At 39.3% G+C, this 17182-nt stretch overlaps 1 protein-coding gene across 3 annotated transcripts in view; it reads left to right on the top strand.

Annotated features, from left to right (window-relative positions):
- NEDD9 (neural precursor cell expressed, developmentally down-regulated 9) overlaps nt 1-17182 on the top strand; it is a 234412-nt gene that overhangs the window by 176193 nt on the left and 41037 nt on the right. The window contains exon 1 of one of the 3 annotated variants that reach the window (XM_036741257.1): nt 3314-3503. The exons of 1 other annotated variant lie outside the window; for it this stretch is intronic. In XM_036741257.1, the coding sequence (XP_036597152.1) occupies nt 3492-3503 (12 nt within the window). In that variant the 5' untranslated portion in view covers nt 3314-3491. Of the gene's footprint in view, nt 1-3313; nt 3504-17182 lie in introns of those variants that run through there. One more of the 3 variants, XM_036741259.1, reaches the window with a different exon arrangement.

Here is a 17182-nt window from a genome sequence, read left to right as displayed (position 1 = left end):
ATAGATAACTTCTGAGATCCCTGCTAGTTTGTGATTCCGGGGCTTGAGCTACAGGTAGAAATTGAAAGAAATAGACCCAAGGTACCCTTTGACAGCTAGGGATAAGATCAAGCGTTTATCAGAACATAATAGTAGCTCACACATCCCTACAGAATTTTAAGATTTACAAAGTGCTTTCCAACCAACAGCCCTATTAGATAGTTAGTACAAATAAAATTACTTTATTTTGCATGTAAGGAAATTGAAGCTCGGAGAAGTTGTCATGTCCATACAACTAGAAAACAGGGAGGCAACATGATTCAATGATGAGTATCAGCTCTGGGGTCTTAGGATCTGAGTTCAAATCCTACCCCCTAATGATTACTTTCTGTTTGACCTTGGACTAGTCACCTAACCAACTTGGTTCTTAGTTTACTTATTTATAAAAATGAAGAATTTGAATAAGGTTACTTATTTTACTTAGTTTACTTATTTATAAAAATGAAGAATTTGAATAAGGTTACCTCTCAATCCCCTTCCAGCTTGATCCTGGGAAGTACAAGTCAGAACTTGAATCCAGGTACTCTTATTTGGCATTTGATGCTCTTTCAACTATATTAATCTGCCTCTATATGCCCATATCATTCAGAAAAAAAATCAAGTGGGTAGTTAAAAATTTTCAAGTAACAGAGCTCTGCTTTCTCTTGCTCCCACCTCCCTTTCCTTCTGTCCCCCATATAGAAAGAATAACAAAGCCCCTGTAACAAAGATGTATAGTCAAGCAAAACAAATTCTCACAATGGTCATGTCCGAATAAAATGTCTCAATCTGCACCCTGAGTCCCTCATCTCTCTGTCAGGAAGTAGGTAACATGTTTCATCACTGAAGAAATCATCGTCCCTGGATTGTGGTTATTGCATCAATTGATTCAATTGATCCTCAGCCTTTTAGCTGTTAGTCTTTAAAAATCATTTGTTTGGTTTATGGGGTGTTTTTTTGGTACAAATTTTTCTCCTGGTTGTGCTCACTTCACTCTGTATCAGTACACACAAGTCTATCCAGGTTTCTCTGAAACCATCCCCTTTCATTGTTCCTTACAGTACATTGGTATTCCTTCATATTCATATAGAAGAACTGTAATCTTCCAAAGCAATAGTCACATATTTGGTTTCCTTTTCTATGTCGAATCAAACAGAACACTTTACTGTTAAGGAAACCTGGAGAATATTAGTTAGCCCTCCTATTTGCTCATCTCGAAGACTCATATTAGAGACGAAAAGGTCAAAAACTGATTGTTCTTTCCAATGGAGAAAGACACCAAAAATTATTTCCTGTTTGTTGTCTTAGTTAACTCTCAGAATGGAAGGGCTAACTGGTAGTGCCCTGAACTACAAAATGTCATGTGTGCAATGTCTTGTAAAGAAAACGAAACAAAACAAAATAAAGAACTTGATGAAATCATTTGGGCCCATTTTCCCGGTAAGCTCTGATAGGAAAAAAACAAGGTTAGGAGGAGGCTGAAGCAGCCTAACTATTACACTAATACAGGACAGAGCTGAGGCTATAAAGTGGAAGCCTAGTAATGCCTGGTGGTGGGCTATTTCCAGGGAATCGGTGCTGCATTAAACTGTGAAACTGGGGTTCCACCCAGAATCTGGAAACAGCTTTTCAAGGACTGCTGCTCTCTTGCCCTTTTTGCTTACATCATTAAAAGCAGCATTTTAATCCATCTGGGACTTGGAAAATACTGATTTCAATCCAACTCGGTCAGGAAAAAAAATAAAGGCTGATTTTCCATCCAAGTCATGTAGTCTAGTTGGAGTCCATCCCACTCACGAATACTTATTGTCTGGATCCACCAAACCCTAATCTTGAGGCCCAGTGAAAAGGAGCAAACAGGACACTAAGATGCTGCTTCAGCTTTCTTTTTTCCCTCCTCTTTCCCCCTTTAGATGAATACTGAAGAGGACTAAGTCTGTCCACTGATGGGAATCTTGCCTCACAGAAATCATGAAATCAATGCCAATGTTTTGTGTTTCCCCTAGGGAGAGTGAGTAACTAGGTGACTAAAAATGTTTGATTAATGAATTTCAACAAAGGACATCATCAAGAATACATTCTACTGGAAATGGAATTGTGTATTTTATCTAGAAGATGAGTGACAACAACATAGGGAAACCCCGGGTGCTACGTTGGTGTCCTTGGGGTGTTCGAAGAGCCACCGGAAGGTATTGCCCATTGGGCAAGATGCTTATGGGGGATTTTTGGGTAGATTTGGCTATGAATCACACAAAATGAGAAAGATGCAGGGGGATCTGTTCCTATGGAGTGGTGAGGTCACCATGCCATCTAAGTACCCAAATGTGTGTAATGCAATGCCTTGTATAACACTCTTTACATCACTGAAGTCTCACGCTCAAAGTGTCTCATCAAAGGATTGGCATTTTTTGTTCTTCTTATAAAGGATTGATGGGTTAATAATGGGTCATCTTCAACCTGAAAGCAAGGAGGCCAGAATGGAAAAAGCACAGTGTTCAAAAGCTGAAGATATAAATGGGCAGCCATCAAAAGAACCAATCTGGTGAAGGAAAGAAATGTAGAGGGGATGTTCAGGCCACTGCCAACAGAGAGGTAAAATCTAACCGAAGGACCTGTTTTTCTCCCAACTGAGCAAAGTCAGAGAAGGTCACTGAATGTGCATGATGGCCAAGTCAGGCACTCAGGAGAATTCAGGAAAGTTCTGGTGTTTTTGCCATTGGGATTTGTTTCAGGGGCTTGCTGTAGTCTGATGCTGGGAGTACTTTGAACGTTGAAAAGAACAAAAAAAGCAAACAACTCCCCCCCCAAAAAAGAGATATCAGCAGGGGTGGTTAGTAAAAAAGGGACTGGAGACAGAAAACCTTTTGTTCCTAGAGTTCGTTTCATGTCGAGATTGAGGTGAATGGCTTTGAAATGAAGCGGGCGTATGAAGGAGTTGCTAGGTCACAGGAAGCAGGACTGTCAGAACTTGCTTTGTGGGGCAGATTTCTTTTAAAATTGAGCTAATCTTAAAAAGAATTTACCCTCTTTTTCCCTTGTGGATTTCTTTTTTTGGGGGGGGGGCGAGGGGGATGAAGTTTGGAAGAGAGGTTATTTTCTCCCGTTTTCCCACCCCTTTTCTGAGTTAAAAAAGTCTCTTTGCATTAAGCCTTCTTTGTCAGGCTTTTTAGAAGTTAAGAGGTGGGAGTGGCACCGGTTTTACCTTGCCCCACTGAATCTCTTCCCTCTAGCCAATGAGGGGACGGCATGCAAATGAGTTCAGTAGTCAGCCTGCCTCAATCAAAACAATGAGCTCAGATACATTGGAAACTTAGTAGTGCCGAGAAGTCGGCGGATTCGAGCTGACAAAGCAGCCACAATCCTGGGACTACTCTCGGTTTGATTTCACCCAGCGCTCCATGGAGAGGCAGATCTTTGAGCCTTCAATGCAGTCTCACTAGTTCCAGAAAGCGACTGAATTCACTGCTGCAGAAATGAAGTACAAGGTAAACGAATCCGTCTATTTGCAGGTTTCCTGCTAAGCTTGTTGATTTGCCTGTGCCTGTGGCATTTCTACTCTTCCTTCAAAGTACCCTCCGCAGGGGATGTGAGTGGCTTGAGTTGGAATACCCCGGGCTACGTTTATCTGAGAAGCTCTGTCCAGAATCCCCACCGGTTCAAAGACCCGCGGGGACCAGTGCCCTCTGAAAGTTGTTGGAGGAAATGACCTGCCAGAAGGTCATTGAGCCAATTTAGAAGTAGCGGGTAAAGATATAGTATTATCTGTGACTTGAAATAGAGGAGGCGTTAGCTAAAGTCTGCCCTACTTTTTCCCCTTGGAGCCTTTGGGGCTACGGAAAGGTATCTCTCCGAAGAAAAATAAGACCTGCTGGATCTCAAAGCTGGCTTCCCCGGGGATTTGTTTCAGTTCTTAAAGTACCTTGCTTTTAGGCAGAGAAAGCGGTGTGCTCTCTGTGTTTCAGTGAGAGATACCAAAACCCCAGGCATCTATCTAGACCTGGTTGTTGAAGAATTTTGAGATCCCCTTCCCACCCCCCACCCCCAGTCATGTGGCAAAGTCTGGGAGCATCAAATTCTTTTCTGAAATGATGACCTGAGAGCATGCTCAGGTATATTTCTTTTGCCTGAAATTTCAAGGCAGAAGCTTTTCTTTCGGTCCCTTGCAAGGAGGGTTAGTGTTCCAGCAAGTCTGCCTCTGGACTGATTCTTGGCAAAAGAAGATTGGATCTCTCTCTCTCTCTCTCTCTCTCTCTCTCTCTCTCTCTCTCTCTCTCTCTCTCTCTCTCTCTCTCTCTCTCTCTCTCTCTCTCCCATTTTGTTGTATTCATCGGTGTTAGGGAACGAACATGCAAACTTTACCTAAAGAGAAGAGCAGTTATACTGGGGGTGGGGGGCAGTGACACACCTTATACTGACTCTGTTATCTGAAAACTGAGTTGAATTCTTTGAACAATGAATGTTTATAATCCAGAAGATAAAGCAATGGGAACACTCCTTGGAGGTGTTTAAAAAGCTTTGGAATTAAAAAAAATGTTCCTCTTTTGATGAGTTGGGGTGGTTGAGTAGAGTTATAGAGCCACTGATACTTTTTCATTGCAACTTTATATTTACTTGCTTGGGAAGTCTTTCCTACTTTTTCCCTATAATTTGAATTGCTTCTTACCCTAGGTTTATGACTGTGCGGGTTGTGAATAATCTGTTCCAACTAAATATCTGCTAGCAGTGAGAACCAGTTATAGCTATACTGCTGGTCTCTTGTTGATTGCACTAATGGGGAAAAAAACCAATGCAAAACCAGCTAATATTCTCTTGTTCATTTTTACTTTAAATGCACTGTAAAGCATACACTTAGGGAATCACAGTTCAGGAAGAGATTCACCTATTCCAACCCCCTCAATTTACAGATGGAGAAACGAGCCCAGAAGGACTTGTTCTCTAGTAATCAGCAGAGTTGAGGCTTGAACACAGTTCTTTTGACTCCAAATCCAGGACTCTTGCCATTCCACTTTATCCTCTCTATTTTCTTGTCAGAAATTCAAGCTTCTTGTTTCTTTCTGTCTAGGTCAACAAGCAGTATTTAAATTCATGTCTGTATTTCATCTTCCAGTTAATAGCATTGTTTTATGTAGCTAAAAGAAACTCATTTCCTGCCCACTGAAATGTTGTATAATGAGATGAGTATTTCCCCTTTAATAAAATTATAGTTGACCACACCAGGGTAGGATTCTTGGGGTGATTTTCTCCTCTTATGAAAATAAGCAATTCCTGAGCTATATTGCTTCCTTAAATAATTTACAGAATCAATCAATCAATTAAAAAAACACTTAAGGGCCTACTATGTGCCAGGCACTGGGGTTACCAACTACAAAGAATGAAAAGGTCTTGATGGGGGGAGGAACTTCTTTTCTGAAAGGGGAGATAAGTCTGTATTAAAATACATGCAGTATAAATATAAAGTTAATAAATACAGAAGTACATTGGGCTGCATTTATCTGAGGCCATGCCAAGAACCTTGCTCTGAAAAAGAGAAATTATTTCGTAATGTTATGTACATTATTTGCTAGTGGTGGATTTTAGCATTAAAATCTTTAAGCAAGAACCAAAATTACTTTGAAATCTCTGACTTCCTTACACTTGCTTTACTTTTATGGGAGATGAGGGATAAATAAGTCATCTCTGTAATTAACAATGGCAATTACTATTTGATATCCATGGAGAAAACCTTACCATTGCTTGTGTTTTCCTTATGGTCAACAATCAGAATGATGGCTGACTTTAATGCTACAAAGTGTTTTACATACAGAGAATTTGATTTTGGATTTGGGACCTGAGTTCCAATTTCAGATCTACTATGGATTTGGTGACTTAGAAAATTAGTCTCTCTGAGTTTTTTTTCTTTATTTGTACATGAGGGTGTTATACTAGAGCTCTCCAGAGATCTAAATATGATGAGTTTATGATTCTTACATGCAATCCTATGAGGTATAGAGGAGTAAGTTTTATCATTTCCATGTTACATGCCAAGAAAGTGAGGACCAGAGAGGTTGATTAAGGTTAAGTCACTAGAGGCAGAATCTGGATTTGAACTCGGCTCTTCTGATTCCAAAACACTGGATTTCTGTGTTCTGTTCACTACACTACAGTGGCTCCCTAATGAAACACCTCAGTGATTATAAATCTAATCCCTCTGTGATTCCTTTCAAACTTCTCACACCAAAAAGAAAAAAAAAAAGAAAAGAAAAAGGGGAAAAAAAGTCCTCACAGTGGGATATGACCCTATGTTATGGGAACCCATCAAGTATTATGAACATGAAACGAAATGCTATTTGGATGAAAAATTTCCCTTCTTTGTACTGTTCATTTGCCTCCTGTAGTCAGAAGTAGTGAGTTTTGTTTGAAGAGCTGATTATGTAACTAGATGGAATAAACTACTAGACAAAGGGACAAGAAGAAAATACTGTATTGAGAGAGTCTGGTTTGTGGCTTACATAAAATTTCTTGCTTGACTGGTGTATTTACTTCTCCCAGGAAGTTTAAACTACTTTATTTAAAAGTATTCATGCAGGACAAATGCCCATAGGCTATGCCTGGGCTATGCAAAGTAGTGTGTTGATTTGTCAGTTATTGGTTTAATTTTATTGGTATATACTGTCAGACCAGATAATTACTTCATTGTAAATTCCTAGAATGGACAGTGATGTAACTGACTCTATATACATATATACTCTAAATACAAATTTAAACTCAGATAGGGTCTTTAAAATACTGATAATTCAGGACCCATAGCAGATTTAGGGGTTTGATTATTCCATATTGGCTGCAATAGAGATCATATTAACTAGACACTAGCCAAATGCCACTTCACTAGGCTCAAGGAACACACAAACACAACCTTAGGCTGATTTTCAGTTTCATAGCAGTCCTGAGAACTGTGGTTTAAGAACTGATTTCCTAGCATAAATTGCTTTGTAGGCATACACACAGACAATTTTTTATTTGTATCCTTATACTTTTGTGAAAAGACAATAGCCATTGTCTATGTCCAGTTTCTCTTAGAGCTGGTCCATTATTTGGTTCTATGGATAGCAAAATCTTAATTTCTTAATAGTTTTCTATGTGTTCCCATATCTACGCTGAGAATTCATAATTTGGATGTAGTACCTCTTTGACTTATTTTCCTCACACCTGCCTAGAGAAAAATTTCCATCTGTTGAGCTAGCAGAGAGAGAGACAGTTGGTCCTGGTATATCCAGGAAGATGACTTAAGTAAGTATATGTACAGCTGTGTTTGACCAAGAGTCTGAGATTTCTTCCTCTATCACAAGGCCTTCCTTCAACTCTTTAAGCACTCAGTAAATGCTATTTGGCTAACTTCTAAGACCTACTCCACCCTTGACTTAGTTGTGACCTTGCCAATTTTCTGAACTTCTTGGTCTCTCCAATCCTTAAATTCTGCTGGCTAATTTTTGCCATACAAGAATTTTTTAAAAAAATTCATCCCTGTAAATCATCTGAGCATGGAAAAAATAGGCACACAGTCAACAAGGGGATTGAGAAGTGCTACAACCTGAAATTCTAACAGAGTATCTTGCAAGGATCAGCCACAGACCAACCAGCAAACAAGTTTTAATTAAGATTTGACACCATGAAAATTGCTTGAGGGATCTTTGAGATACTTCCTGTGTGTGGAATATGCAACTCTGATACGGAATGAAGGAGAAGGATATCTTTGCTGTAGTCTATATTGGTCATTACACTGCTATCCAGTCCCAATATGCTCTCTGGTATTTTGTTTAGGATAAGACTTTAGATTTTTCCATCTTTTCTATTGCATGTACTCCATATTCTCTTTAATGAGACCTTTAAAAGGATTGAGTCACCTTTTATTTTAAGAATCACCTTAAAATAAAGCAGTGGCTATTTGTATGGAAAATCATTAACATTTTGGGAGCTGAATTATTCAAGTGTCAGTGAACCAGAACACTTTCCTAGACACCAAGGTGATGTGCCCATACAACCCAATTTAGCAGGCTGCACAGTGTGTAACATACCAAGGATTCCTTTAGCATCTTTTCATCGCTGGAATACACATCAGTCCTGTTCTCAGAATTCATCAGTGACTTCCTGTCTGCTTCACAGTCTTCTAAAGAAATCTGTCTCCTAACTCTTAAAATCCTTTATTGTTTCTTTATCCCTTACCTCTATCCATTGCCCACTTCATCTTACATTTTTCATCCAATTTTCTAGGGTCCTCAGATACCAGCTTCCTCATGGTTTCTCTCTTTCTCTCTCTCCTTCTCCCTCTCCCTCTCCCTCTCCCTCTCCCCCTCCACACACACACACACACACACACACACACACACACACACTAACACATGCAAACGCAATTGAGCCCCTTAAGACACAATCTTGTCTTATCTCTTTCCCTTTCATCTTCCATGGTGGAAGCTTACTCCCATCACTTGACCTTGCCCCTGTCCCTTTATGCCTGTATGACTCTGAGGTCCAGTCAGTTTCCAGAAGTAAAATCTCCCTACTCATCCACTCCATAGAAAATCTCTAAATATTTGTTTCTCTAATTTCCTTATAGTCCCTAAAACAGCCCTTTACTCTCTTCAACTCCCCTTGAATGTAATTACCACTCCCTTACTAATTAACTCCATCTAACCCAATCACTATCTAAATGATACCCTGTAACCTCTGCTATGTGCTTGTCTGGGCTGGCCTGTTTGAAGCCAGCTTCTGTGAATGCAAGCAAAGCTAACCTGTATTTGCAAATAAAGGTAACCTAGCATGTGATGATGGCACTGAACAGAGGGCATGGTGCAAAGGGCTGATATATTGTTTTGGTGTGACAGCAAGACTTGGACACTGTGATGTTGTGTTTATGGTTACGTGAAGAAAATGTTCACTTAACACTGGTTATCCTAAGGGTGTGGATTTGTTGTTAAGACCTGTGATTTCAATGGTATGACTCCCTGCCATGATTCAGATGGACAACCTGGCTATAACTGACAATCTTCTAGAGAGAGTTGCTTAGGGCACTGAAAAGCGGAGTGACTTGACCTCAGTCACAAGTGAGTATCAAAAGTAAGATTTAAAACTATCATTGTCCTAAGATCTTAGATCTAGCTCTGGAAGAGACCTTTGGGTCCGACAGACTTAGTTCTGTCCCCTCAATTTATAGGTCAGTAAACTGAGTCCCAGGGAGGTTAATTACCTTACTAAAGCCTCAGAGATAGGATTTGAACCCAGGTACTCTCACTCTGGAGCCAGTGCTTTTAGCACTGGACCACAGTGACTCTAAGACTTGCTTTCTCTCCACCATGCCCTAGATTCTCCTAGATTTACTTACACTTTAGAGATCCAGTCTCATATATGAAACTGAAGTAAACATGTGTACATCAGCTTTACATCACTCCCCTGGACTAGTAATAAAAAGTCATATTAATGGGTTTACTGTAACCATCATCAACATCAAAGCATTTACTCCTTGGTAAAGCTCTGTGCTGGATAGGCATTGTGGAGGATACATTAGCCCTGCCATCTTGGAGCCCAGAGTCTAGTTGGAAAAATAAGATAGGGATAGATAGAACCACAATCAAGTGATTCAAACCCAAAACTGCTAATTGCCATGAAAATTGTACAGTCCTTCCTCTCAGAAAGGAGAGAAAGTTCACTAGAGTTGTTTCATTTTGTTTTTGTACCCATTGAGGCAGAAGGTGGAGAGACCATGGCAGGAGACAGTTTCAAGGAAAGTTCAGGGTAGACTACAGTCTTTATCCTATTTCAGCCAATTATAGTGATGCAAATGTGAAGCATGAGGTCTTGGTTCTTGGTTATCTATTTTTAGATAATTTTGGGGGTTAGAGAGAAATCTAAACAAATTGGCTTGAGATGCCAGCCATTAGCACTGTGGCACCACTGTGCAAGTAACATATAGACTTAATTACCAGGACTGTTTGCCAAGACAAACAAAACAGTGTCACTAGGACAAAATACTATATTTCCCAGCCTCAAATGCCCAAGAGGAGCTGCCTGTCTCCTAGGCAATGAATGACTACAAAGCATTTGGCCACGGAAGGAGAAAAAAAGGGAATATTTGTACTTTGCCAACCCCAAACCCTCTATCTTGTTTACCCTGGACATTCCAGAGGCCTTCCCATGGTGGTTAAGGTATAGAGAGGCTTCCTGAGAGGTGGGCACTTCTATGGACTGCATTTCACAGGCCCAGGACCAAGCTGGGCAATTTCTCTGACCTGTCTTAGGTGTCCCTGTTAGTCAGTCCTCAGCCCTCAGAAAGCATACTTGTATTTTATAGGCATAGATAGGGAACAGCCTGAGAGTGCTTCACTCTGGTGGCACAGTATAAGGAAGAGAGTATAAGTCATGGTATTAGCTGTGACTCTAGAAAACATAGTGATGGAGTAGATGAGAGAAGAAGAAAGAAAACTATTTTCTTTTGGTTTGGGGGTTGGGTTTTTTTTTCAGGATTTCACAATCCCTAAGCTGAAGCAAATCCTCACAATCATATTGCAAAAGCAGGATTTTTCTGAAAATATCTGGGACTTCCAGGTTTTAGTTGTTACACAGAGTGTTTCTCATGTGGTATTTTGGTGGTTGTGCTTACCAGGAAGTCAAGAACCAGATCATTGCTTTAAAGAATGAACAAGTAAATATGTGTAGGATGCATAGATGATAAATGCCTCAGAAACTCCAGTAGGATCTAGTTTCCACTTGTGCTTTGACGTTGGTTTTTTTCCACTAAGCTAATCTTGATTTTTTTTCCCACCTCTTCCTCTGCTACTGTGGTTTCTCTCATGGCTCTAGGGTATAGTGGAAAGAACGCTGGTCTTGGAGTCAAGAGATAGGAGTTTCAGTTTTGGCCTTGACACTTTACTGGTTGTGTGATACTGACCAACCCATTTCATTTCCCTGAGCCTGTTTCCTTTTCTATAAAATGGACATGTTTACACTACCTATCTCATGCGGCTGTTGTTAGTCTTTATAAAATTCAAAGGACCATATAAATGTGAAATAGTATTGTCATCTCCATTAGAATTTATGGTACCCAGGAAGTACAGGTGGGAATATGATTGGAACTAATTCTCTTATCAATTCACAGTGTAATACCTGTCAGTGGTTGGAATGCTGGCCATGACCTGTAATAGCCATGTGACCATGGGCTAGTCATTTAACCAATATGAACTTCCATTTCCCCATTTGTACAATAGGATAATAATAAATGCTCCTCCTGTCCGTTGTGGAGAAAGTCCTTTATAAGCCTTACAGGACAATATGAACATAGGTTATTCGTTTTCCCTAAAAATTCACCAATATGTTTTGGTTTTACATTACAGACATTTATAGATTACTCCCACTCCATGAGATATCTCTTATGACAAAGTGACACAGTTAACAGTGACCTCATCTGAAAGTACACACAGCATTTCACATCTGTAGTGCATACACCCACTTTTTTATTTTTAAAAAGGTAACAAATCTACTTTCTCCATGTAATTGAAACAAAGAAAAGAAAAACAAATTTCCTTTAACATATGTATAATCGAGCAAAATAAATTCCCTTAATGCGTGTACACAAAAATACATTTATCTCATTCTGTACCCTAAATCCATCCCCTCTCTGTTATGAATGGCATGTTTCATCATTGGTTCTCCGGAGTCAAGGATGGGCATCATATTAACCATGGTTCTTACAGCTTTCAAAGTATTTTGTTTTTACAATGCCGTTGTTCATGTATAAATTGTTTTCCTGGCTCTACTCATTTCATTCTTCATCAGTTTACCAAAGTCCTCAAAAGTTCATCTTTATAATATTGTTGTTACAGTATATTGTTCTTCTGGTTCTGCTAACTTCACTTTGCATCAGTTCATATAGCTCTTTTCATGTCTTTTTAAAATTATCTTTTTCTTCATTTCTTACAGCATAGTAATACTCTACCACAACCATGTACCTCAATTTATTCAGCTGTTTCTCAACTGATGGACTTCCCATTCATTTCCAGTTTTTGTGGTAGCCTAGTAATTTTATTTGAAATGGACTTGCATACACACCTTGGCAGTTGCTGCAGCAGTGCGAAAGTAATAGAATAATTGACAGGACATAGAAGTTGTCTGTTATGTCCATGACAGTAACATCACAAACTTTGGCTTGATCCATTTTAAGTTGATTGGCCTTTCCATGATCCATCACTTTGACAAAAGCACCTCCCCATAAGACTGGTACAACCGTGTAATTCTCATTATCCATGTTGGTGAGTCCAGTGAGACTGTGGAAAATGTACCAGATTTGTGGTCAGAGGCTGTGGATTTGAATCTTGTCTCTAATGCTTACCACCTGCGTACCTTGGGTAAACCACTCAACCTCTCTGGGCTTTACTTTCCTCATATGTAAAACGAAGTGGTTTGATTTGAACTAGATTATCAAGAAGGACCCTTGCAGATCTAAATCTCTTTCCTCACCTCTACACTGTGTCCATCCCCATACCCTGAAGTATTGTTGCCTCTGCAGTCAAACCAGGGAATGAATGTGCCACCAGGGTCTCTTCCCTCTGCCCAGTAGCAGCACTTAGTGCAAAACCTTAAGACTGAGACCCCCTTTATTATATTTATTAAGGTAATGAGTTGACAGCCAAGCTGATTACTGAAGTACTGTATAGTCAGAGTACATTACAGTAGCTCAAAAGAAACGTGAGATGCACAAATTTAGAGACGTCTCCATTCCAATGTTCATAAGGACTATTTGTGCCTGAATTGTAGTAGAGACTTCCAAAGCTATACATATATTAAAAGAAATTTGTTTTTCTTTTCTTTTTTCAATTAGGTGGGGTTAGGTGGGAGAGAAAGTAGATTTGTTACTTCATTAAAAAATAAAAAAATGGAGGTATGCACTACAGATGTGAAATGCTATTGGTCTGATCAGCCACAGTCAAACACTCTATATGAGTGACCCTGACATCATGAGGTCATTTTGGTCCTCTTTGAGTATGAAGGACAGCAACCATTCAGAGTATTCTTTACTCAAGGGGACATATCAGTGATCTTCCATAAAGCTGATTTTCCTTTAATATGTTTGAATTGTCACTACTGATTTGACAGGAAACAGGCCAGTGGAGCAGGCATAGGATAGCAGAGTTTAGAATAGGCTTGGTTTTCACTTTCATCTATTAAATGAATTGCCTTGAACTAAATGATTTGTCAGGTCCTTTCCAGGTGCGCTTTGGTGATAGATTCTGTTATGGTTCTTAATTATTTTCCAGTTCATTTCATTCATAGAGTAAATCTGGATTATCATTTCCCAAAAAGGGGAGGAGGAGGGGAGAAGAAGAATATAAACAAATCATCAGACCTCTTCCCCTAAATAGCCCGCATTTGCTGTGAAGTTGGAATTTCTAGCCCTTGTGAATTCTCCCTATACAGTGAATCCTACAAAACACAAGAGTGCCTTGGGAATAAATTTTGGCTTCCAATAAATGTCATTTCGCTTACTGGGCAAAATATCCATTTACAATACAGAGGCCTTTATCAGTACTCATCTTTTTCTCCCAAAACCCAAAGGCAACCTATCAAAATTTATTTGTACATGAGGATTGTGTCTAAGCTTAAGGTCTGTGTCTGTGCTTATCACCCTTACCTTGGTCATGGTGCTTGTCATGAATTTTTCAAATTTAGCTACAGACATCTAGGTCAAGTTAAAATGCCTTGGATCTCAATCAGCTTTCTGGTAGTTTTCATTTATAGCTACACTTGACAGTTGTTTTTGAATAGATTAGTCATTGTAAGGATTGAGGTTGATTCTCCCCATGAAATTGATAAATGAATGTTATAGCCTAAGGTCACTAAAGAGATCTTCCAGGGCAAGAGAATCCCCTCACTGGAAGGGACCTTAAGGGCCACTCCATCCAAACTTCTTTTATACAAATGAGAAAATAGAAGCAAAATGACTGGCCCAAGGTGGCAGATCTGGGAACAAGAGCCCAGGACTCAATTGTTAGCTGGACATATCTTTCCTTGTACCTTCCCTCCCACTTGTGCATTTCTTTATTGCCAAAATATCCATCTTTGGAAATAAGTTTCTACATGAAAAGGTCTATTTGAAATATAAGAATTGTTTGGAACACCTGAAACCTCTAAGCAAGCATCGGGATTATATTTCAGTTTTTCTCTTTTGAAACTTGGAGTAGTAATTCTGTTCTTTATAGCCTGTGGCAACAGCAGCATCAAGCCTCCTATCCTTACTAAGATCTTAATTATAGACGCAGCTTATTTCATCGCTGCAGGGAAAGAACTTAGTTGCTCTGAACTGCCTGTGTTTTTGGCGTGGCAGGTGTAATCATGATGAGGTCATTTCATTTCAGGCCAAGGATTCTCGTCTGTGTTCTTCTCCCTGAGGATTTTTTTTTCTTTTTTGTTGGGGAGCAGTTAAATTCATGATCCACAATTCATGAGCTCAGAGGAGTACTATAATAATGATTATGATTTCATTTTATAAGATTATAGATTTAGGGCTGGAAGGGAACTTAAAGACTAACCCTTTCACTTCAGAGATGAGAAGAATTAGGCTCAGAACAGTTAAATGGCTTGCCCAAAGTCAGTCACATAGGTAGTGAGTAGCAATGCTAGGATTCAAAGCCCTGTCCTCCAACTCCCCATCTCTTTCTCAGGTCATTTCAATATCTCTTAAGCCCCTATAGTGTACAATGTGCAGTGCTAGACTCTAAAGACTCAAACATAGGGGCAGCTAGGTGGCGCAGTGAGTAGAGCACTGGCCTTGGAGTCAGGAGGACCTGAGTTCAAATGTGGCCTCAGACACTTGACACACTTACTAGCTGTGTGACCTTGGGAAAGTCACTTAACACCAATTGCCCTGCCTTCCCCCCCTCCAAAAAAAAAAAAAAGAATATAAAGACTCAAAGATAAAACTGCATGCAGTCTCTGCCCTCCAGGCATTTATAATCTGTTTGGGGGACTTGGGAGGGAGGAAGACAAGTACCCAAATAAATATAATGTAACTTGCCCAAATATGTTGAGGTCCAAACAGAATGGCCTGAGATTCAAGGAAGAAAAGATCACTTATGAATTTGGGGGAGGGAAATCAACTCAATAATCATTTATTAAGCACATAGTGCTGGGAGGAGAGGACAGCGTTGGAAAGGGAGTGTCTTGGAAGGGTTCAGGTTTTTAAAATCATTATTTTATTAGGGGGATAGGGAGTTGTAATAATACAGAAAAGATCCATTGGAAGTCTTACCATAGTGTTTTCACAATTAAGTTGAGCTAAAAGTGTCAGGACCTAACCAAAAAGATACTTCCTCTTCATATACCAAACCCCAACTGGTTCATGTGAATACCACAAAATACTAAGTAGTTGTTGTATCAGTTCAGATCATGGTTTTCTGCCAATGAAGGCAGCACTTCCGTGCTACTTGTAGGTCTCTCAGCGGATTGGGTACGACTATAGATGTAGTATAAATTTAAGACTGGCTCTTTAATAAAATGATGTAATTAAAATCATGGTCTATTGCTACATAATATCTTTGTATAAATATATAAGCATGTGCAATCCTGCCCACACACCTACCCTTTGAACAACTTCTTTTTGAAGCTTTATCCCATTTCTCCACCCACAATGCTATATAAATATATAAATATGGTCCAGACCTTACTCCTTAGACACTGTAGTATTGCTGATAACTAGTAAATTTATTTATCTTCTTAAGTCAAGCTTGTTATCCCCAAATTGGACCTTCATTTGGACTTGACAACTTAAGTAGGACAGTGGAAAGCAGGTCGTTTCAAAGAAGAAGAGTTTGGTCCCATGTGAATTACAGCTGTCCAACAAATGGGATATAAGGTAGTAAGTTCCCTGTCACTGGAAATGCTCAAGCAGGGGCTTGACTGCATGTCCATAATATTGCAAAGAAATGATATCACTGTATAGAGTATAGGGCTTCATGACCTCAAAGTTCCCATTCCAGCTAAACTAAATACAGATGATTCCTGCAAAGATAGTCATTAAAATAAGTGGGTTTTGAACTCTGCAAGGTCAGTAGACCTTAGAGTAGCAGCACTTAAACCTTAGGCACAGGATAGATGGGGATCTCATCACATTCAGGCCTCCTTATAAGAAGGTAAGCTAGAAAGGGATCAGAAAATATGATGACCTGTTCCTCTATCTATCATATTTGTTGTAACTACTTACATGTGCTGATTTTTACTCAATTGCATAAAGGCAAAGTATGCCTTGTTCTAGTGGACTATAGACTATTTCTCTTCTCTAAATTAATCTAAGCTCTCCTACCCGAGTACCTACACTGGTCCTACAAGTGTAGAGTGCTACAATAAATAGTCTATCAAGACAGACAAACAGAACTGTTCCAATGCCACCCAATAATGTTGGCTGTTTTATACCTCTATAAAATTTGCCTGTTTTCTAGATAACTGAACCCTCATTCTTCACCACCATATGGTTTCTCTAAGATTTCTCTTGACAAAAAACTGATAGTAAATTGTGATTGTCCCATTTTAACCTCCTTTCTAATACTTGAATCCTTCAAAATAGGCTACAGGTCAACTACTGATATCTTCCTGGTCTCAATTCCAAGAGAAAGAGCCCTCATAGGAAGAAAAACCCAGGAAGCATTGAATATGTGATCCTGTCTCTCCTCTCTTGTCTTTCTCTGTCTCTGTGTGTCTGTCTGTCTGTCTGTCTCTCTCTCTCTCTCTCTCTCTCTCTCCCACTAGCATTCAATTTCATGCTTCAAAATTGGATCCAAAATTAAACATGATATTCCCTCAACTGAGAGAATTCTTTCAACTAATATAGTGGTATAAATTAAGTCATCACTTAGAAGAAAATAAACCCACCCATTTATTTAGGGGGGTGGGGAGGCAGTTAAGTGTACTATATGTTGAAAAGGTTAGTAATGCCGCTAGACCTAAGCTTGACTTTTCTGTGATAGAATCATTTCAGCATATGGGCTTTTCCATTTTCCCTCAGTCCTAAACCAAAGTGTTAACAAATAGCTTTGGGTAGTTTTCATCCTGAGTATAGGAGAGGACAGAAATTGCAAAGCTTAATTTTAGTTTTGGGTTTTTTTTTTAAAGTTTTGATAAATTTTTTCCAATTACATGTAAAGATGGT

This window comes from Trichosurus vulpecula, chromosome 1, assembly GCF_011100635.1.
Source record: "Trichosurus vulpecula isolate mTriVul1 chromosome 1, mTriVul1.pri, whole genome shotgun sequence".
In the NCBI taxonomy this organism is placed as follows: Eukaryota; Metazoa; Chordata; class Mammalia; order Diprotodontia; family Phalangeridae; genus Trichosurus; species Trichosurus vulpecula.
Note: the sequence above shows the minus strand (reverse complement) of the source record. Positions and strands in the feature narration are given on the sequence as shown.